Source organism: Lepus europaeus, chromosome 1, assembly GCF_033115175.1.
Source record: "Lepus europaeus isolate LE1 chromosome 1, mLepTim1.pri, whole genome shotgun sequence".
Taxonomy (NCBI): Eukaryota; Metazoa; Chordata; class Mammalia; order Lagomorpha; family Leporidae; genus Lepus; species Lepus europaeus.
The window spans coordinates 52,977,270-52,998,679 of NC_084827.1; the positions used below are offsets into that span (position 1 = coordinate 52,977,270).

Sequence of the window (21,410 nt, forward strand, 5' to 3'; positions counted from 1 at the left end):
TAAAAAAAGATTTATTTATTCATTTGAAAGGCAGAGTTACAGAGAGAGAAGGAGAGACATACACACACACACACACAGAGAGAGAGAGAGAGAGAGAGAGATTTTCCATATGCCAGTTCACTCCCCAAATTGCTCCAATGGCCTGGGCTGGCTGGGCCAGGCCAAAGCCAGGAACCAGGAGCTTCTTTTGGGTCTCCCATTTGGGTGGCAGGGGCCCAAACACTTGGGTTATCTTCTGCTGCTTTTCCAGGCAACATTAGCAAGGAGCTGGATCAGAAGTGGAGTGGCTGGGACTTGAGATGGTGCCCATATGGGATGCTGGCACCAGAGGCAGCAGCTTAACCTACTGTAACACAGCACCAGTCCTAGGATATTTTAACATCCACAAAATATTTTGCTGAGATTTTTACTGGGACTATGTTGAATTTATAGATCTAGTTAAGAAGAACTGACATTTCAATTATTTAAAGCCTTCCTATCCATGACCACTGCTCTTGTATTTGTTACAGCAAAACTTCTCAAAAACTTTGGCTACGCTTACTGCTTTCCCTTCCTTTTCTTGGTCTTACTCCTGAACTCACATTCATCACCATAAAACCACACATTGGGCTCAATGACTTCCATGATGTCAGACAGAATATTTTTTCTGTCCTCATATTATTTACCTGACATTTCACCTCTTGAATAGAATTTTTCCTTGATACTCTAACCTACTGTCTATTCCTTCTTAATATCACTTACTAGCTCTTTCTCATTCTCCCAGCTCTAAATGTGGTGAGAAACCCTAGATACCCAAATCTTTGGCCTTTCCTTTATTGTTTAGTAAATTTTCTGCTTAGGAATCTCATCCAGTCTCATGGCTTTAAAACACATCCAAATAAGAGCAGCTAAGATGCCAGTTGGGACACATGCATCCCATGTTGGAGTTCCTGGGTTGGAGTTCCAGCTCGGCTTCCAATTCCAGCTGCCTGCTAATGCATACCCTGGAAGGCAGCAGGTGATAGCTCAAGTAGTTGGGCTCCTGCCATGCACGTGACAACCTGGATTGAGTTCCCAGCTTCCTGGTTCATTCTGGCCCAACCCTGGTTATTGTGGTCACTTTAAGGAGTAAGTCAGCAGATTGGAGATCCCTGTTCGCCTGTCTCTCTCTCCTTTTCAAAATAAAAATAAATATTAATTAAAATTGGGGATGTGCTAGAGCCGGATTAGACTGGCTCACAGGCGCTGACAGTGGGCATCCTTCCTCAATTATACATCCACTGACATCAAGTTGGTAACCGAAAATTGAGAGCAAAGGGATTATTGACATCTGGGAATCAGCCAATGCTACTTTTTATCAAAGTAATCAATTTTAGGAGACTGCAGGTTTCCCATATGTATTTGTTTCTCTTCCTTCCTCCTTGTTTCATAGAGGTTATTGCCTTTCATGAAGAGAGCACACTTACCTTTCGGGATCCCCACTCGCTTCTTTTTGGCCCTCCTGCAGGTTCACTTGTTTTAAGCACTCTACAAATCAGCCTACATCATCAGCACTGCTCAGTGAGCAGACTATGCCAATACTACAGAATACAACCAAGCCACGTGGCCAACCCACCAATACTTACTAGAACAATGCCGAAACTCAAAGCGGATGTGTGCGCCCCTGAATTTATCCACAGGAATGGGAAGTTTCAGCAGTTCAGCCCACCTGGGACTGTTGTTATGATAAAGCACAAATGAGTGGTACTCGCTGGCTGGAGGCTCTCCAGAGCCAAAGGAGATAAAATCCTAGCAAAGGAAACAGGCAGGTTAAAGACAGCTTTATTCAAAGCTGCATTTGAAAGCAGCAGAACAACCATTCAGCTGTGACTGTTCCCCACATAGCACCTGCTATGAAACTATCTCCCTGGGCTTCTGCTGCTCTCCTCTTGCTTCCATCAGGTTCTGTGTTTCATTCTGATGCTGGTCTCCCAGGGCTTACTGTAGAAGGCATGGACTCTGGAGACACGTGGGAGAGGGACAACCTGTGCCCCACTGAGTTAATTGTGAGACAAAGTGCCCAACGTGCTACAGTCAAAAGCCTGTTCCATGCCTCAATGAGTGATACACTAGGCTCTGGACCAACTCTCGTGTTGGAAAGGGCAACTGCACCTCAAGAAGGGACTCGTAAGAACTTCTTCCATGAAGGAATCTGATATCATCATGTGAATTACTAATAGTTAGCCTATCTTTAGGCTCATTTTGGTCAAAATGAACATAAATAGCAGGGAAGGAGTTTGGTGCAGAGGTTATGATGCTATTTGGGTGGCCCCCATCCTGTATCAGAGATGCAAACTTGAATCCCAGCTCTGTTTCCTATTCCAGCTTCCTGCTAATGTGCACCATAGGAGGCAGCAGGTGATAGCTCAAGAACGTGGGCCCCTGTCACTCATGTGGGAGACCCACATGGAGTTCTGGGATCCTGGCTTCAGCTTGGCCCACTCATGGCTGTTACAAGTATTTGTGGGAATGAACCAGTATATGGAAGATCTCTCTATCTTTTAAATAAAGATAAATAAATAATAAAACAGAAAATAAATGGAATATGATTTATATATATTTTAAAAGAGGGTTCATCTCCAAAAAATACATATGGTAAAATATGATAGTTTAAAAAGCTTGCCAGAGATAAAGTGTACATCTATAAAACTATGGTAGATGAAAGGGAAAAAATGAAATGGCACAGCAAATTACTGCATTTAAAAAATAGCTGCTATAAGGTAATTGTTGACACAAGTAATTAAACAAAACGCAAAAGATTTGTTATCTTCCTACTTAATTTTCTGAGAGGCATTTTAATGAATTTTTTTTTAAAAAAAAACTAGAGTTGGAGAAGAAACATAAAACAGAAAACACTGTGAGACAGAAATTGAGCGCATTAAAGATGAAGCAAATACAATTGTTTTACCAAAAAAGAACCCATTATTAACATACCTTTAAATTCTGGCCACTACTGTCTATAATGAACATGGTAACTTCCACATTTCTGGCCACACTCTTCCCTCCTTTCTCAAATTCTCCCCTCTCTATGGTGATATACAAGTCGTTCCTCATTTCACCTATTAGAAAAGGAAAATTAAAACCATGTTACATATAATAAGAAATATAGTCGTCTCTCAAGAAAACCATCCTGGCTCTAAAAATATATTGTTATAATTTTTTTTTTAATTTTTGACAGGCAGAGTGGACAGTGAGAGAGAGAGAAACAGAGAGAAAGGTCTTCCTTTGCCATTGGTTCACCCTCCAGTGGCCACCGCGGCCAGCGTGCTGCGGCCAGCGCACCGCGCTGATCCGAAGGCAGGAGCCAGGTGCTTCTCCTGGTCTCCGATACGGGTGCAGGGCCCAAGGACTTGGGCCATCCTCCACTGTACTCCCGGGCCACAGCAGAGAGCTGGCCTGGAAGAGGGGCAACCGGGACAGTATCCGGCACCCCGACCGGGACTAGAACCTGGTGAGCTGGTGCCACAAGGCGGAGGATTAGCTTGTTGCGCCACGGCGCTGGCCTATATTGTTATAATTAATAGTGATTTACTACTATGGTTCTAATAATTTGTGACTATTTTAAAATTTATGGCATACAAGTGAAATAGGCATCTTTTCATTTGAATACTGTTTATAGCCCTTGCCTATATTCCTGCTGAACTATGGTCTTTTTTGCTTTGTATGTGTTGATCTCTTTATTAAATATTATTTTACATATAAAAGTACAAATATATCATATTTATCTGTTTAGCAAAGGGGACCTACCCTAACTGCCTATCCACGAGAATAAAGCAAGACTCTGCTAATCTGAATTAGCAACCCTGCACAACTGTGCATCTCTGAGGCGAGCCCTGGGATCCAGCAGGAAGGTGCTGTCAAGTCTCACCATTCTTCAGTATTTCCCTCCTTTCATTTATGAGGTGTGACCCCAAAGTGACAGGATGACAAGGGTAATAAAACACAAGTCTTAATACTTAATAGTCAAAGAGCTTTGTAGTAGAAGAAATACCTAGCTGGAATAAAATGATAGGACTGTAAAGGGTACAATTACAATTTAAATCCTTCCCAAAATTCATGGACAAAATGATCTCACTGCTGGAAGAATCCAGATTAGTACTTTATGAACACAGATGTTGAATGATTCAGCCATACAGACAAATGCTACTTCGTATTTCATACCATCAAGTTTTAGAAAGCAGATGGGAAAGGCCATAGGTTCAAACTGACATATTCTATGCCACATAAACCATTTACTTTTTTCTGTTGGTGATTTATCATAAACCAACACTTTTCCATCTTATCCCTTTCTTAGGGCAAGAAAAGGAAAGAAATTTGATAGCAACTAGCAAAATTAGGCAAATGCGCTACAGCATGCTTTTACCTCTCCTATAAGAATTAAGTGGTAAATGGAGAGGGAATTGAGAAGTCAATGAAATGCTACTTGAAAGCTGTTGAAGGTAAATGCTGAGGTTACAAGGTTGAAATTGCTTCTAGATAACATCCCTTTGTAACATCTGAAAAATCAGAAGTACTACTCTGTGTTTTCTAATAAAAATATCCTCCCCATAACAAAGTAGATCACTAGAAGGAAAAATAAGCATGTAAATATGTCCATAATTGGGAGATTTATAGAAATTACTGAGCAAAATGCATACAAGAAGGGAACCAGCTCTTTAGCACTATGTCCGGGGTTAGGGGAGGTGGGAGAAAGAAGGGGAACCAAGACCAGTGTGCCTAGCATCTTCCTCTATACAAATCAACCTTTGATGATGTATTCATTTAAATATGGCCTGACAAGAACATGGATTGGCCCTGACACAGGAGCAGAGTAAGCTCTGAAAAGTAGGAAATCTTAGGCACCTTCTTTTTATTTTTAAAGATTTATTTATTTATTTGAAGGTCAGAGTTACATAGAGAGAAGAAGAGGCAGAGAAAGAGAGGTCTTCCATCCGCTGGTTCACTCCCCAATTGGCTGCAACGGCCGGAACTGTGCCGATCGGAAGCCAGGAGCTTCTTCCGGGTCTCCTATGTGGGTGCAGGGGCCCAAGCATTTGGGCCATCTTCGACTGCTTTCCCAGGCCTTAGCAGAGAGCTGGATTGGAAGAGGAGCAGCTGGGACTTGAACTGGCGCCAATATGGGATGCCAGCACTGCACGCGCCAGCTTAACCCACAGCACTGGCCCTTAGCCACCTTCTACAAAGAGTACAGGAAGCATCCATTAGTGGAAACAACTGATACTAAGGTTGCTGCCTTAGGGATTTCTAGTGCTCTCATATGGGTCACACAATCCAAGTTAGGAAGGCAATGAACCTGAAAAACCCAGGAGAAAAGCAACATATTTCAGCATCTTAATAACTGTATTTATATCCTTTGAAAGGTTTTCATTTTAACTATTTTGATTTCATTTTTTTAATTTTTAGAGAATGGCCCAGCAAATTTTACAAGATTGCCAGATATTTTATAACCTATCTCATTTTATTACTATATAGCCATCTCTTGGAATCTGTGGGTGACTGATTCCAGGACCATCTGTGCATACCAAAATCCATGGATGCTCCAGTGCCTTATATATATAAAATGGTACAACCTACAAGAGCATAATTCTTGTATACTTTGAATCACCTCTAAATGACTAACAATAACTGATACAACTTAAATGCTATGTAAATTATTGTGTATTATTTAGGGGATAATGCTGTGAAGAAAAATCTGTATGTGGTCAGGAAAGAGGCAATCCCACCCCCTTCCACTAATATTTTTGATCTGTAGTTGATTGAATCTGTGCATGTACAACCTGAGGATATGGAGGGCTGACTGTATACTAGTTTTTAGTACATAAACAAGCAAACACACACATATACTCTTTCTCTCTCATACACACACACACATGTGCACCTTTCATGTTATTTACTCTAACTTGGATGTTATTTACTCTAATTCCATTATAGAACACAGAGTAGACTCAAACTTTGTCTTCTGCCTTGGAATTTACCCAAAGGAAATTAAATTGGCAAACAAAAAAGCTGTCTGCACATTAATGTTTATTGCAGCTCAATTCACAATAGCTAAGACCTGGAACCAACCCAAATGCCCATCAACAGTAGACTGGATAAAAAATTATGGGACATGTACTCTGTAGAATACTATATGGCAGTCAAAAAAAATGAAATCAGGTCATTTGCAACAAGATGGAAGAATCTGGAAAACAATATGCTGAGTGAATTAAGCCAGTCCCAAAGGGACAAATATCATATGTTCTCCCTGATCAGTGACAACTAACTGAGCACCAAAGGGGAGACCTGTTACAGTGAAATGGACACTATGAGAAACAATGACTTGATCAGCTCTTGTCCTGACTGTTGATGTACAATTTAATACTTTATCCATTTTAGTATTTTTTTTTGTTCTAGTACTATTGGTTGAACTCTGTAATTAACACACAATTATTCTTAGGTGTTGAAACTTAACTGAAAAGTGATCCCTGTTAAATACAAGAGTGGGAATAAGAGAAGGAAGAGATGTACAATTTGGGACATGCTCAATCGGACTTGCCCCAAATGGTGGAGTTAGAAACGTGCCAGGGGATTCCAATACAATCCCATCAAGGTGGCATGTACCAATGCCATCTCACTAGTCCAAGTGATCAATTTCAGGTCACAATTGATCACACTGATAGATCTAAGAGTCAAAAGGATCACACAAACAAGACTAATGTCTGCTAATACTGATAGAATCAAAAAGGGAGAGAATGGTCCAACATGGGAAGCGGGATACACAGCAGACTCATAGAATGGCGGATGTCCTAAACAGCACTCTGGCCTCAGAATCAGCCCTTAAGGCATTTGGATCTGGCTGAAGAGCCCATGAGAGTATTTCAGGCATGGAAAGCCAAGACACTCTGGGGAAAAAAAAAAAAAAAAAAAAAACCTAAATGAAAGATCTCTGCAAGTGAGATCCCAGGGGAAGGAAAGGGGCCATCAAAGAAGGAGGTACCTTTCTCTGAAGGGAGGAGAGAACTTCCACTTTGACTATGACCCTGTCGGAATAAGATAGAAGTCGGTGAACTCCAAAGGCTTCCATAGCCTTGGCAACTCATGACTAGAGCCTAGGGAGATTACTGACATCATAAACAAGAATGTCAAATTGTTAAGTCAAAAACAGGAGTCACTGTGTACTTACTTCTCATGTGGGATCTGTGTCCTTATTGTGTTGTCCAATGTGAAGTAATGCTACAACTAGTACTGAAACAGTATTTTACACTTGTGTTTCTGTGTGGGTGCAAACTGATGAAATCTTTACTTAATATATACTAAATCAATCTTCTGTATATAAAGATAATTGAAAATGAATCTTGATGTGAATGGAATGGGAGAGGGAGCGTGAGATGGGAGGGGTGTGTGTGGGAGGGAAATTAAGGCAGGGGAAAGCCACTGTAATCCATAAACTGTACTTTGGAAATTTATATTTACTAAAGAAAAAAAAAAGAAAAAAGAAAAAAAATTGAAAAAAAAACAAAAACAAAAAACTTTTGTCTTCTGGAAGACCCAACCTCAACAAATGAAAAATGGCTCTGTTATACCAGTGGTCTGTACACATGTGAGCTCAACATGAGGTTTGGGAGGAAATTCTTTTTATGAGACAAGTGGGGTGGGGGTGGGGGAGTGTGTGTGTGTTAGTTTTCATCCATTGATTCACTCCCCAAATGCCTGCAATGGGTGGGGCTGGGCTAGGCTGAAGTCAGGAGCCAGGAACTCAATCCAGGTCTGCCCTGTAGGTGCCAAGGACTCAACTAACTACTTGAGTCATCAGTGCTGCCTCCTAGCATGCACAGTAGCAGGACGCTGGAATGGGGAGTGGAGCCAGGACTCAACCCGGGTACTACCATATGTAATTTAGATGTCCTGATCAGTGTCTGAATCACTAGACAAACATTTCCCTGGGAGGACATTCTTGGCAATTATTTTCCCACTGATATATCTGACAGACAAAAACAAAAACAAACAACACTCAGTCAAGGTACTTGAGAGCAAATGTTGGTTAATAACAGAAAATTCCTTTGCTTCTTGGAGTAGATGACAATAAGTAACTGCTTACAAACAGACAATAAACCATATGCTGATTAAGGAGAAGTTCTGCTCCTGGTGTTCTACCTTAGGAATTTCTCAGTAATTAGCTTGTCCAAACCCAAAGGAATTAACCGACTTGCAAAATGAAGAGTAGTTCTTGGGAGGGTGGTTTCCTCTCTCATCTGTTGGAAAGTCACAGCCACAGAAAAGTCGAGAAAAGACAAGGGAAATTTGTTCTCCTGTCTATGGGCTATGCCCAAAGGAGGAAAGGCAGGAGATACACTGCCAGTGGCACAAAATTCTTTCCTATGTACTCGTTCAACAAATATTTCTTGAGCATCTACCAGGTGCCAGATACTATTATTCCAGGCCTGGAAGATTCAGCCTTGAACAAAGCAAAAAATCCTTTCCCCACAGAGTCTAGATTCTAGAAAGGGCAGGTCTTTAATAAACACAATATTTATCATATTGAAAGGAGTTAAGTGCTGTGGATAAAAGAGAGAGAAGATGTAGGGTACAGAGGAGTCAAAATTTTCTACAAAATTTTCTATACTATAATCCAGTTGAATTCTTTTATTTCTTCCTTACAAAAGAAATTCTAATGTGCCCATAGGCTACAGGGTCATGGAACAAGTAGGATGAGGAGTAGGCATTTGGCCTGGGGATTAAGAAACTGTTTGGGACACCTACAACCCATATAGGAGCACCTGGATTCAAACTGGGGTTCACTCTAGATTTTAAGTTCCTGCCTCTCAAATAAACAATAAATAAAAAAGAAAGAATAAAAGAAAAAGATGAACAATCTATCTTTAAAAAATGAGCAAGAGTCTTGAATTAAAATTGTACAAAGGAAGAAATTGAAGTAAATGAATGCTGTGTGACAAGCCATGAAATTCATTATCAAGGAAATGCAAAGAAAAATGCAATGAGGGGCCGTGCCCTGGCACAGCAGGTTAATCCTCCACCTGGGGTGCCAGCATCCCACATGGGCGCAGGTTCTAGTCCCAGCTGCTCCTCTTCCAATCCAGCTTTCTGCTGTGGCCTGGGATAGCAGTAGAAGATGGCCCAAGTGCTTGGGCACCTGCACCCGCATGAGAGACCAGGAAGAAGAATCTGTTTCCTGGCTTCAGATCGGCACAGCTCTGGCCATTGCGGCCATTTGGGGAGTGAACCAATGGAAGGAAGACCTTTCACTCTGTCTCTCCCTCTCACTGTAACTCTACCTCTCAAATAAATAAATAAAAATCTTAAAAAAAAAAAAAGAAAAATGTAATGATACCACTCATCTCTCTGTCCTTCAAATAAATAAATTAATTAATTAAAATAATTTTATAATTGTACAGGTTTATAAACTTTAAAAAAGAACAAGAAGACCTACGTCCTAGCAATTTTCTACGGCTGCTACTGTGTGTGACATTAGTCTCCATGGCAATCGAAACTTCTGGGCCTCCCTTCTGTGTTATTAAAATGGGAGTGGGCTACAGAGAAGTAGGGCTGGGAAAGGTGGGAGGAGCAACAAGACTCTTGTTATGTTAGGCTGTTTCCATGACACACACACCAAAAAAAAAAAAAAAAAAAAAACCTTCTGGAAAACAACACATTCACAATTTAAAACAGCTTATTACATATGCTTTAATTCTCTATTCTGTAACCGTCACTATCCCTGTAACCCCCTTTATCTTCTGCAAATCTGTTAGACTAAAACAAGATTTCTTTGGAAAGAGAACACACGACATGAAGAGTATTTCTGCAGGATGACATTCTACATATGCCTCTCCCCAGGAATTTTGCAGCTTGCTCTGTTCCAATACTGCAAGGTGCCACAGTTTGCCAAAATATGCAGAAGGATGAAGTTGAAACAAGTGCTAATTAAAATCAATACACTTGAGGCCTGCTCTGGAGAAAATTAATAAGCTCAAATGGTGTTAAGAAAGCATCTTGGGTAATTAAGAGAGAAAGCATCAAGTGAGTATGGAATGAAGTCACAGTAGCAGGGTGAAAAGTTGTCATCCTGACAATGTTTCTTAACATCTCACACCTCTCAGACTTGCTATTATATAAATCTCACGTGCACGACACTTTCTTTAGCAGGCCCACTGGCTGGGAAGCCTTTATGCATGTGAAGGCTAAACATCCTTGTAGACAAGATAAGGGTAAGGCAACCACAGTGGGAACAAATCCCCAAGACATCGGCAACTGCAGTTAAGTGGGTCAATGAATGACGTGATCTAAGTGGGCAAGATGTCTCCATCCACAGCTAAAAACTCAGTTCCTCAAACCTGTGATGAAGTCATAGGATGCGTGATTACCACATCATGTAAACCCTTGTACTTAACTTGTCCTTGATGTTTGTGAGGATTTATGGATCTGGAAAACAAAGGTTCTGTCATTGGGTTTTAAAACAAAAGAAAACATGTGAAAGACATAGGGTTTTTGTGAACATGCATGACTAATGATGATGACAGTAGAAGTCCTAGTAGAAAGTGACAGCAACAATCAGACTCATATGGAGTCTTGCTATGTGTTAGGTACTTTGCAAACTGCTAGCAGTAGAGCATCCCATTAAATCCTCGCCTCAATTTTCTAAGGCACAATCAATTCCATTTTACAAGCAAGGAATGTAATGTGTGGAGATGAAAATCTGTGTCCAAGATTCTATCAGTAAACCCACTTTACCCATGAGAAAATATAAACGAACAAAAGGAGAATGGTGGTCAAATATGCTAGTACAATTCAGCCTTTATCATCAGCCTTGACTTGACCAAGGGAAGGGTTAGTCCTTTGCTATTTCTGCATTGGTCATATTCAGTTCTAGAGGCCACTTTTCAGATCTCAGATACAAATGCTATCAAGCAGACCATAAACATTATGGAGCAAGGTCTTGGGAGGGACGAGGAAGACAAGAGAATTAATTGAACTTAAAAATGTTGACTCCCAGGCAGAAAAACTCAAAACAATGGGTAAAGTCTGAAGAAGGTTGATCCAACAGGGAAGAGGTCATTTTTTTTTTTTTGGTTTTATAAAACTTTTTTTTTTAACTTTTATTTAATGAATATAAATTTCCAAAGTACAGCTTATGGATTACAATGGATTTCCCCCCCATAACTTCCCTCCCACCCACAACCCTCCCCTTTCCCGCTCTCTCTCCCATTCCATTCATATCAAGATTCATTTTCAATTCTCTTTATATACAGAAGATCAGTTTAGTATATATTAAGTAAAGATTTCAACAGTTTGCACTCACACAGAAACACAAAGTGAAAAATACTGTTTGAGTACTAGTTATAGCATTAAATCACAATGTACAACACGTTAAGGACAGAGATCCTACATGAGAGTAAGTGCACAGTGACTCCTGTTGTTGACTTAACAATTTGACACTCTTGTTTATGGTGTCAGTAATCACCCTAGGCTCTAGTCATGAGTTGCCAAGGCTATAGAAGCCTTTTGAGTTCACCGACTCTTATCATATTTAGACAAGGTCATAGTCAAAGTGGAAGTTCTCTCCTTCCTTCAGAGAAAGGTACTTCTTTTGATGACCTGTTCTTTCCACTGGGATCTCACTTGCAGAGATCTTTCATTTAGGTCATATTTTTTTTTCCAGAGTGTCTTGGCTTTCCATGCCTGAAATACTCTCATGGGCTTTTCAGCCAGATCCGAATGTCTTAAGGGCTGATTCTGAGGCCAGAGTGCTATTTAGGACATCCACCATTCTATGAGTCTGCTGTGTATCCCGCTTCCCATGTTGGACCATTCTCTCCCTTTTTTGTTCTATTGGTTAGTATTTTCAGACATTAGTCTTGTTTGTGTGATCCCTTTGATTCTTAGTCCTATCATTATGATCAATTGTGAACTGAAATTGATCAAATGGACTAGTGAAATGGCATTGGTACATGCCACCTTGATGGGATTGTATTGGAATCCCCTGGCACGTTTCTAACTCCACCATTTGGGGCAAGTCCGATTGAGCATGTCCCAAATTGTACATTTCTTCCTTCTCTTATTCCCACTCTTGTATTTAACAGGGATCACTTTTCAGTTAAGTTTCAACACTTAAGAATAACTGTGTATTAATTACAGAATTAAACCAATAGTATTAATTAGAACAGACAAAAAAATACTAAGAGGGATAATGTATTAAGTTATTCATCAACAGTCAGGGCAAGGGCTAATCAAGTCACCGTTTCTCATAGTGTCCATTTCACTTTAACAGGTTTCCTTTTTGGTGCTCAGTTAGTTTTCACCGATCAGGGAGAACATATGATATTTGTCCCTTTGGGACTGGCTTATTTCAGGGGAAGAGGTCATTTTGAGAGACAATGTGACAATGTGTTCCTGGTGACTATAAATATTACAGTATGAGCCAGAAACCACCATTAGGGTCCCTGTGGAAGACATTCACGCAGTAGACACATTGCTAGTTGAACTGTTATTTATGTATGTGGCAGTAAAAATAATAAAGATGTCCAGGTAGTAATTTCTGGAACTATGAATATGTTACCTTACATGGCCCCAAAGGATTTTGTAGATGTGATTAAATGAAAACTTGAGATAGGGAGATTTTCTTGGATTATTGGAGAGGGTCCAATATAATCCTAAGAGTCCTTAAAAGAGAGAAGCAGGAGGGTCAGAGTTAGAGAAGGGGATGTGAAAAGAGAAGCAGAAGTTGGAATGAGGCGGGACCAGGAGGCAAGGATAGATAGCATTCATGTGCTGGAAAAGGCTAGGGGAGAGTGTCCCAGAGCCATCAGAGGAAATGCAGCCATACAGACACCTTGATCTCAGCCCAGTGAGACTTGTGCAGTCACTGATGTCTGGAACTGTAATACAATAGATGTGTTGTTTGAAGCTACCTCATCTGTTGCAGAAACTACAGGAAACTAACACAATGTGCTTTCTACACTGAAGTTTCTATCACTTTATGACACCATCAAGGAGGCGGAAGACAGGTCAAGAGTCACAGGTAACTGGAGACTGAAGCAAACCACATACAAGGAAAATGTCTATGTACATGGGCTAAAAAATTAACTAACATTATACTTCAGGTCTCTCATGTACAGCACTCTTCAGTAAAACCCATTAATATTTTCCGTTTTCTATTGTTTCCAATTTTTAAAATTAAAATGTTTACTGTTTTCAGTTGCTTGGAAGGTAGAACAGGTAGCCAGATTTTGAGAGAGAGAGAGAGAGAGAGAGAGAGAGAGAGAGAGAAAACCTTCCATCTACTGGTTCATTCTCCCAAAGTCTGCAAGAGCTGGGGCTGTGCTGGGCCAGGCTGAAGTCTGGAGCTTGGAATTCCACCCATGTGTCCTTATGTGGTGGGGGTCCAAGTACTTCAGGAATCACTGCGGCTGCCTAGGATGCATTAGCAGAAAGCTGGATTAGAAGCAGAGCAGGGGTCGGCGCCGTGGCTCACTTGGTTAATCCTCCACCTGCGGTGCCGGCATCCCATATGGGCGCCAGGTTCTAGTCCCGGCTGCTCCTCTTCCAGTCCAGCTCTCTGCTGTGGCCCGGGAAGGCAGTGGAGGATAGCCCAAGTGCTTGGGCCCCTGCACCCGCATGGGAGACCAGGAGGAAGCACCTGGCTCCTGGCTTCGGATCGGCATAGTTCTGGCCGTGGCGGCCATTGGAGAGTGAATCAATGGAAAAGGAAGACCTTTCTTTCTGTCTCTCTCTCTCTCTCTCTCTCACTGTCTGTGAAATAAAGTCTTAAAAAAAAAAAAAAAGAAGCCGAGCAGCCAGGACTCAAACTGGTGCTCTGATATAGGATGCCAGCATCCTAAGCAGTAGCTTAACTTGCTACTCCTCAATGCTGGCCTCCAGGACATAGTTTTTTCCTCAAAGATTTATTTATTTGAAAGGTAGAATTACATAGAAAGTGAGAGAGAGACAAATTTGCGGGTTCACTCCCCAAATGGCCTCAATGGCTAAAGCTGGGCTGGTCTGAAGCCAGGAGCCTGGAGCCAGGGGCTTCTTCAGGGTCTCCCATGTGGGTGCAGGGGCCCAAGTATTTAGCCATCCCCTGTTTCCTTCCCAGGCGCATTAGCAGAGAGCTGGATCAAAAGTGGAGCAACCGGGACCCGAACCGGCACCCATATGGGATGCCAGCACCACAGACAGCAGTGGCTTCACCTGCTCTGCCACAATGCAGGCCCCGAATATATTTTTAAGAAAAATCAAATCATATCTTACTAGCCTGGACGTATTTTCTCCAAAGGAAACATTATCTCTGGTTTAATTCTACCTGCTGATGGAATTTTTCTATCAGTAAGTGGTAAAGAATAATATGTATGTTTTAAAAATGAAATTGTTTACTTTCTTAAATATGAAGCAAACATATCTACCATTCTTCTTAACCCAGCCCTGAAAATCATCACCTAGTCAACTTTACCAAATTGAAATTTTTTTTTTAAATTTTTTTATTTTATTTTTATTTATTTATTTTTTTTGACAGGCAGAGTGGATAGTGAGAGAGAGACAGAGAGAAAGGTCTTCCTTTTGCCGTTGGTTCACCCTCCAATGGCCGCTGCGGCCAGCACATCGCGCTGATCCGAAGCCAGGAGACAGGTGCTTCTCCTGGTCTCCCATGCGGGTGCAGGGCCCAAGCACTTGGGCCATCCTCCACTGCCCTCCCGGGCCATAGCAGAGAGCTGGCCTGGAAGAGGGGCAACCGGGACAGGATCGGTGCTCCGACCGGGACTAGAACCCGGTGTGCCGGCGCCGCAAGGCGGAGGATTAGCCTGTTGCGCCACGGCGCCGGCCTACCAAATTGAAATTTGACTTCTCTGAACTATGGCCCAAGACCAGACAAAAAAGGTGTTTTGCCTGAATAAGACTTGCAAAATAAATACTGAGATCAATATCAAAATAAGCTTTCAAATTTCAACCCCTCCCTCCTCCTATCACTCCATCATTCTTAGTTATTTTTAGGGTCAGGAGCTTCAAAGATTTAGTAAAAGCAAATGCACTGGAAGGCATCAGTGATGGGTTCCCTAACAAAGAGTGACAGGCTAACACAGTGATATGTGCGGACAAGTCCTGGGGAACTGGGCACAGGTGCAGACCGTGAAGTAGGGGTATCAGGATGGAGAGGAGGAAAATTTTGCCTAGAAAGAATCATAATCTTCAGGGTAAGAATGAAAGCTGAGGGAAGGGTGCACTCAGACCTTCCATGACATCCCTGACACACCAGCCAGCTCTACTCCAAAATACCTGATGGACGGAAACTTACATTTTTCTGATACTCAGCAATGGTCCAGGCCTTGCTTCCCAAAGTCTGTTAAGACATTCAGGGCCAGGCTGTCCAGCACAGTAATGGCTGCCGCATGTGGCAGTTGAGTGCTTGAAATACGACTTGGCTGCAGAGACACACTTTAAACATACAGCATTCACCAGCTCTCAAAGGCTGAAAACCAGAGAGTACAATAACTCACTCACTTTTTATATGTATTCCCTATTGAATTGCTAATATTGTTGATGCACTGGGCTAAATAACATTGTGAAAATTAATTTCACTGCTTCTTTCTTATTTTTATAGAGGCTAGTAGAAAAAGACCACATTGGTGATTTACATTATACTTCTGTAGAGAACCTGTTTAAAAATCTTTTGCTGCTTTCTCCTTCATGGACTAAAGGCCAGACTGAGGAATTGCCCTCTACGTTATTTGCCTCGTACGTTACAGCGATGAGGTTCTTAGAAAATGACCTTTTGGGGCTGGTGCCATAGTGCAGTAGGTTAATATCCGCCTGCAGCGCTGGCATCCCATTTGGGCACCAGTTCGAGTCCCTACTGCTTCTCTTCCAATCCAGCTCTCTACTATGGCCTGGGAAAGCAGTGGGGGATAGCCCGAGTGCTTGGAACCCTGCATCCATGTGGGAGAACCGGAGGAAGCTCCTGGTTCCTGGCTTTGGATCGGCACATCTCTTGCTGTTGCAGCCATTTCGGGAATGAACCAACGAAGGGAAGACCTTTCTCTCTGTCTCTTCCTCTCACTGTCTGTAACTCTACCCTCTCAAATAAATAAATGAAAAGAAAATGACCTTCATTGGTTTGAAACCAGATATCCTAAGAAATAAAGTGATAAATCACCGAGCCTTAGCTCAAAGAAGGATCCAAATGACTTCATGGTGGCTTGAAAAAGTACACAGGTAGATCCTTTCCTCACACCAGGTAACAACCTAGAGATCTGCTTATGCCTGCAAGATCAAGGGGGAGAATTTCTGTTTCCATGTGTTTTTCCATTTCAAAAAGAGTTAGACATTGATTACATCCAGAGTCCCTTATAAAGGGGGTTGTGTGTGTTTTGTCTGTATCAGGGAGGCAAGAGGTGGTGTCAATGAAGCCGGCTCTCTGAGCATAAGCACTTGCTTCACCTTCCTGCCCTCTAACAGAACAGTAAAGAGCAAATCAACTCTGAAGGGCAAGTCTAGAAAATGAAGCGAAAATCATGCTTGCAGACTGTGTAACAACGGGATCAGCAATGTTCACATATATTTCTCGTTGAAGAATTCAGCTCACTGATGAGAATTAAATACGTTTATGAATAACAAAGGAATATAAAACAACTGTTTTCCAGTTTGAAAACTTCAATGATTTTTAAAGTTGTTTTCAGCTGTTTAAATAAAGATCTCTCTCTCTTTCCTCCATCTAATTAGGAAGATTAAGGAGACAAAGAAGGAAAAGAAAAGAGAGAATTAAGGAAGTGCTTGAAAAAAAAAATCTCAAGTCCTCTGCGCTGCACACTTGTGTCTGGACAGCGCGAACCCTGCCTTACAAGTGGTGCTGGCGAGAGACAGAAAGTTCATTTCCATCATTAAAGCCAGACAAAGTGGCTTGAGCACAGCACATCCCAGACAATTATTCAACCAGTAAAGTGTCATCTTGCTGTATGTTTTTCCATTTCTCAATGATACTGCCCAGAGCCCAAGCTGAGGAATGCTAACAGCTGGCCGCATTCACCTCTAAAATGTTGTTTATATTAGATTTGCCCATCAATTTGCTTCCCAGTGGGATGAAGTTTTTTTCTTTTTTGTTGAAGAGGAAATACCAGTTATTTATAGCAACTAAAGGAAATAATGAACGGTTGCAAGAGCCACTGAATCACACGCCACCGAGTAAACACTGCTATAAACAGTCATTTCCAACAACAGCAGGCTGAGACGCTTGGGCAGACTGGGTCGTTCAGCTAGGTCAGGTCATCTCAGGAAACTTCCAGGCTGTTCTGTCTGCCTTCCCTGCATGAACAAATCTCCATCAAGACATCACAAAATGGTGCAATGGGCAATGCTGGTCATTTTAGGTCCTACTCACAGCAATCCTACACTTGGGTCTGATAGCTGGGTCATATGCAATGTCCTTTGCTTACTTTTACAAACAAAATTGAAACAGTAGTCTAGAGGATCTCATTTTAAAAAATATTGTCAGCATTTATGACTCTTTTGCTTGGACTTTCTACCTTTCTTGTTGTGGGGAGTAGAGCAGGAAACCCTGAGAAATACTACTGCTTACTCTGCTATTTGTCATCCTCTAACAAGGAGACAAAGGGGGGAAGCTCTTTGTGTCTATGGGAGACCAAACATACTTCAGTGACTAATAAAAATGCATCTTTGTTCATATAACAAGAATAGGACATATTTACAAACAAACATAATCCACAATGACCTGTCTGATTGAGTCCTATTCAGAGGTAGGATTAGGAGGCCTAAAGACAAAAAAGAAAAAAAAAGAAAGAAAGAAAAAAGATCAAGATCAAGACAGAAAGGAAAAGAGAAAGAAAATGAGAGATTGAGATATACAAAGCAATATACAGAGATGGAACCATAGCACGGCAAAGGTCATCTCATGTGGTCGCAGCTCTATGTTCCTAGGGACAGTAAAATTTCTAGAACTCCAGCACCTTTGGTTCATTTCTCAAGGGCAATTCAACTTTTTTGTAAGTTTTTTGCTTTTAAAAGCCAAAGGTTTTAAAAAGACCATTCTCTGATAAGATTCACAGAATTTTAGAAATTAAAAATATTTACAATTTAGGCATTTCCTTCTAACACTGCCAGTGGAGTGCTGATAGCAATGACGGTATAGTCTTTCAACACGGAAGCAGGTACAAGCTATTACTGTGCTAGTGCATAGTATTACCTTGGAGGATGTGAGCCAAGAATCACAGGCTCAGGTGTCATCTCTTTAGTGAAACTTCATGAAAGAGATTCCACACTCCTCTCTCTAACCCCTTCAGACTAGTATCTTTTCACGTAGACTGTGACCTTCCTGAGGGCTTCCGTGTCCACTGCTAACACCTTGCTCCAAGCGCTGATCATCCCTTACCTGGATTACCTCAAAAAGCCTCCCCACTAGTCTCCGTATTTCTCCGCTGACCTCCTGCACTCTCCAAGTATAATCTCCACACAGCAAACACAGTGATCCTGTGACCAGGTTAACCAGCTGGTCACACCTCTGCTCAAACCCTTCCTGTTGCTTCCCTCTTTATTCCGAATAAAAGTCAAGGTGCTTCGTGTGACCCATGTGGTCCCCTGTGATTTTCTCTCCATTCCTCCCCATGTCCCCATTCTGGTCAAGTTGGCCTTTTTGCAATTCCTCAGACATGCCAAGAATTCCACTGCTCCAGGACCTATGCCCTCATTCTGTGTCTGGAATGTTCTTATCTGAATGGCTTCCTCATTTTCTTTAGGTCTCTACTCTCATACTATCTTCTCACTTCTTATCTTCCTAAAATTTCAATCCCTCAACACACTAGTAATTCACACATTCCCTAGCCCTTTATCTACCGTATTTTTACCTGAGCATTTATCAGCTTTGGACATATATATTTTACTTACACCTTTATTATAACTTTCCTGATTAGAAACCAAGCTCTAGAGGAAAGAGGATTTTTCTGTTGAGTTCACTATTATATCCCCAGGACTTGGAAGAATGCCTTGCACATGGCACATGGGAAGGTGCTCAACAAATACTTGCAGAATGAAGAAATTCATCTCTCATTTTTGGCCCCTAGCACAAAGCTGGCACTCAGTGTTTGCTGACCCAAAGTAAAGCAAGTTTTACTAAATACATACCCTTCTTCTTTAGCAAGCATCCTATTAAAGGCTATAAATTAAAACTGTCATAAAATCCTAAATTTCCACACAAATATAAGGGGGTGAGTTTTCCAATGCTTACTTTGGTTGAGACATTAGGATGGACTCATTCCAAAATGCATCAGTTTCAATGAACTTGGAATTCATTTTATAAAGTATTAAATCTCCACCTTTTTGACTTATAAAAAAAATTGGAGAAGTCTTTTTTGGGTACTAGTATAGATACAAATACTATACCTAAATAGATCTAGAAAAGTATAGAAAGATACATGGCACTTTCACAACTGCTTCTTTACATATACAAGTAGATGTCCACAATGGAAACCTCCCTCCCCCTCATGAAGGGGTAACTGTACCTCAAAAGCTATTCTTATCAAAGCCTTGATGCAGCTTCACCAACATTTTCTACCAAGAGGTAAGCTATTTCCTGAACACTATTAAAGTTTTCCTTTTTATCATGGCCATAATGAAACGTAGCCATGGCCTCCAAAGGTTATCCACTTAAATGTAATAAAAATGTAAAGCTACTTCAAAAAATTTTGCTTCTTTATTGCATACTTTATTTCACTTTTCAGCATGGCCCATTTGAAGTCTTCAAAGCAAGCAACTTGAAAATTTTCTCAAATGTCAAAAAGAAGCAATACACCCTCATTTAATCATTTTGGGGCATCCCAAGTCACTTACCAGGCATAATAATATTAGAAAAACCCAACTTCCTTGTTATGGACACTCCATGAGAAAATACGGATGAATATTCTCTTCTGATTTGTTCTATGTCTCCATGCAATAGCTGTAGGGAAACTGCCAAACCTAAAAAAAAAAAAAAAAAAAAAAAATTGAAAACAGAAGAACAAAGGATTTGAATGAGCCCAATTTTATGATATCATTGCTTAAACTAATGGCTAACAGTCAGACAAAATAAATAAAATCTATAGGAAAAACTTACAGATAATATTTTTCCAATGTCAGTGCCTGAGCTTTCCCACTTAAAGGAGATACATAGCTACTGGGGAAAACTTAAGCAGAACCTTAAGTAGAGGAAGCCTGGCTTCCAGTCTCCACTCCTCCGCTCCAGCCTCAGCCAAATGGGGAACATCCCTGACCATAGTCATTCCAGCATAAACTATGTCTCCCTAGCCCTGGAAGATATTGATACCAAAATTAGGGTTTTCAGTTTTTTACCTCTATAAAGCTTCTGAATAATTACTTATAATATATCAGAAGGAACAGCATCATTTTGAAAATGCATAATAATTCCAAGATTTTAAGGATACTGATGGAAGTTTTCTTGAAATGTAAGTAGCAAAAGTAATTACAAGGAAACAAAGATTATATTCTTAATATTACCTATAGTAGAAACTCATGATGGCATTATTTTCTACTGCAGAGAATTTAGTAAGATGCATGAAACAGATAATTGGAAATTTAGTCAGTAAAGTTGTAAAATTGTCTGGTTTTTGTGTTTTACCCCAATTATAGTGACATTATCACAGTGGGATATACAGATGATGAATGACACTTTCATATATTAGTTTCCCAATTTGCAGGTAGGAAGTACAAAAAGGAAATTAATGTCATATCTTTGTGAATATGTTTGCATGTATATTTCAAAGATGCTATTTTTCTTTCAGCACTTAAAATTCCTTCCTCATTTCTTTTATTCTTCTACAAGACAAAAAAGTCCCTTGCCTATATTAGTGACAGAAAAGGAAACTGTCAACATTACTTCTTTTTAAAAAATTTCATTCATCGGCCAGCACCGTGGCTCACTAGGCTAATCCTCCGCCTTGCGGCGCCGGCACACCGGGTTCTAGTCCTGGTGGGGGCGCCGGATTCTGTCCCAGTTGCCCCTCTTCCAAACCAGCTCTCTGCTATGGCCCGGGAGTGCAGTGGAGGATGGCCCAAGTGTGGGCCCTGCACCCCATGGGAGACCAGGAGAAGCACCTGGCTCCTGGCTTTGGATCAGCGTGGTGCGCAGGCCACAGCACGCCGGCCACAGCGGCCATTGGAGGGTGAACCAACGGCAAAAGGAAGTCCTTTCTCTCTGTCTCTCTCTCTCACTGTCCACTCTGCCTGTCAAAAAAAAAAAAAAATTTCATTCATCACTACCCAAACTCAGTTTAAAAATGAATGTGGATGGCAGAGTCAAGAAGATAATGAATCTGGCCCCCACAGGTGCTCAATCTATGACATTACTTCTCAATATCTTTCCCTCAATAATGTACACATCATGTCTAAGTTATCAGCCCCATTAA

At 41.1% G+C, this 21,410-nt stretch overlaps 1 protein-coding gene across 3 annotated transcripts in view; it reads right to left on the bottom strand.

Moving 5' to 3' along the window:
- DOCK4 (dedicator of cytokinesis 4) overlaps positions 1–21,410 on the bottom strand; it is a 530,859-nt gene that overhangs the window by 188,829 nt on the left and 320,620 nt on the right. For all 3 annotated transcript variants that reach the window (XM_062177670.1, XM_062177599.1, XM_062177537.1), the window contains exons 13-15: positions 19,840–19,965; positions 2,953–3,077; positions 1,605–1,767 (exon numbers count right to left, since the gene is read on the bottom strand). In XM_062177670.1, the coding sequence (XP_062033654.1) occupies positions 1,605–1,767; positions 2,953–3,077; positions 19,840–19,965 (414 nt within the window). The remainder of the gene's footprint in view (positions 1–1,604; positions 1,768–2,952; positions 3,078–19,839; positions 19,966–21,410) is intronic.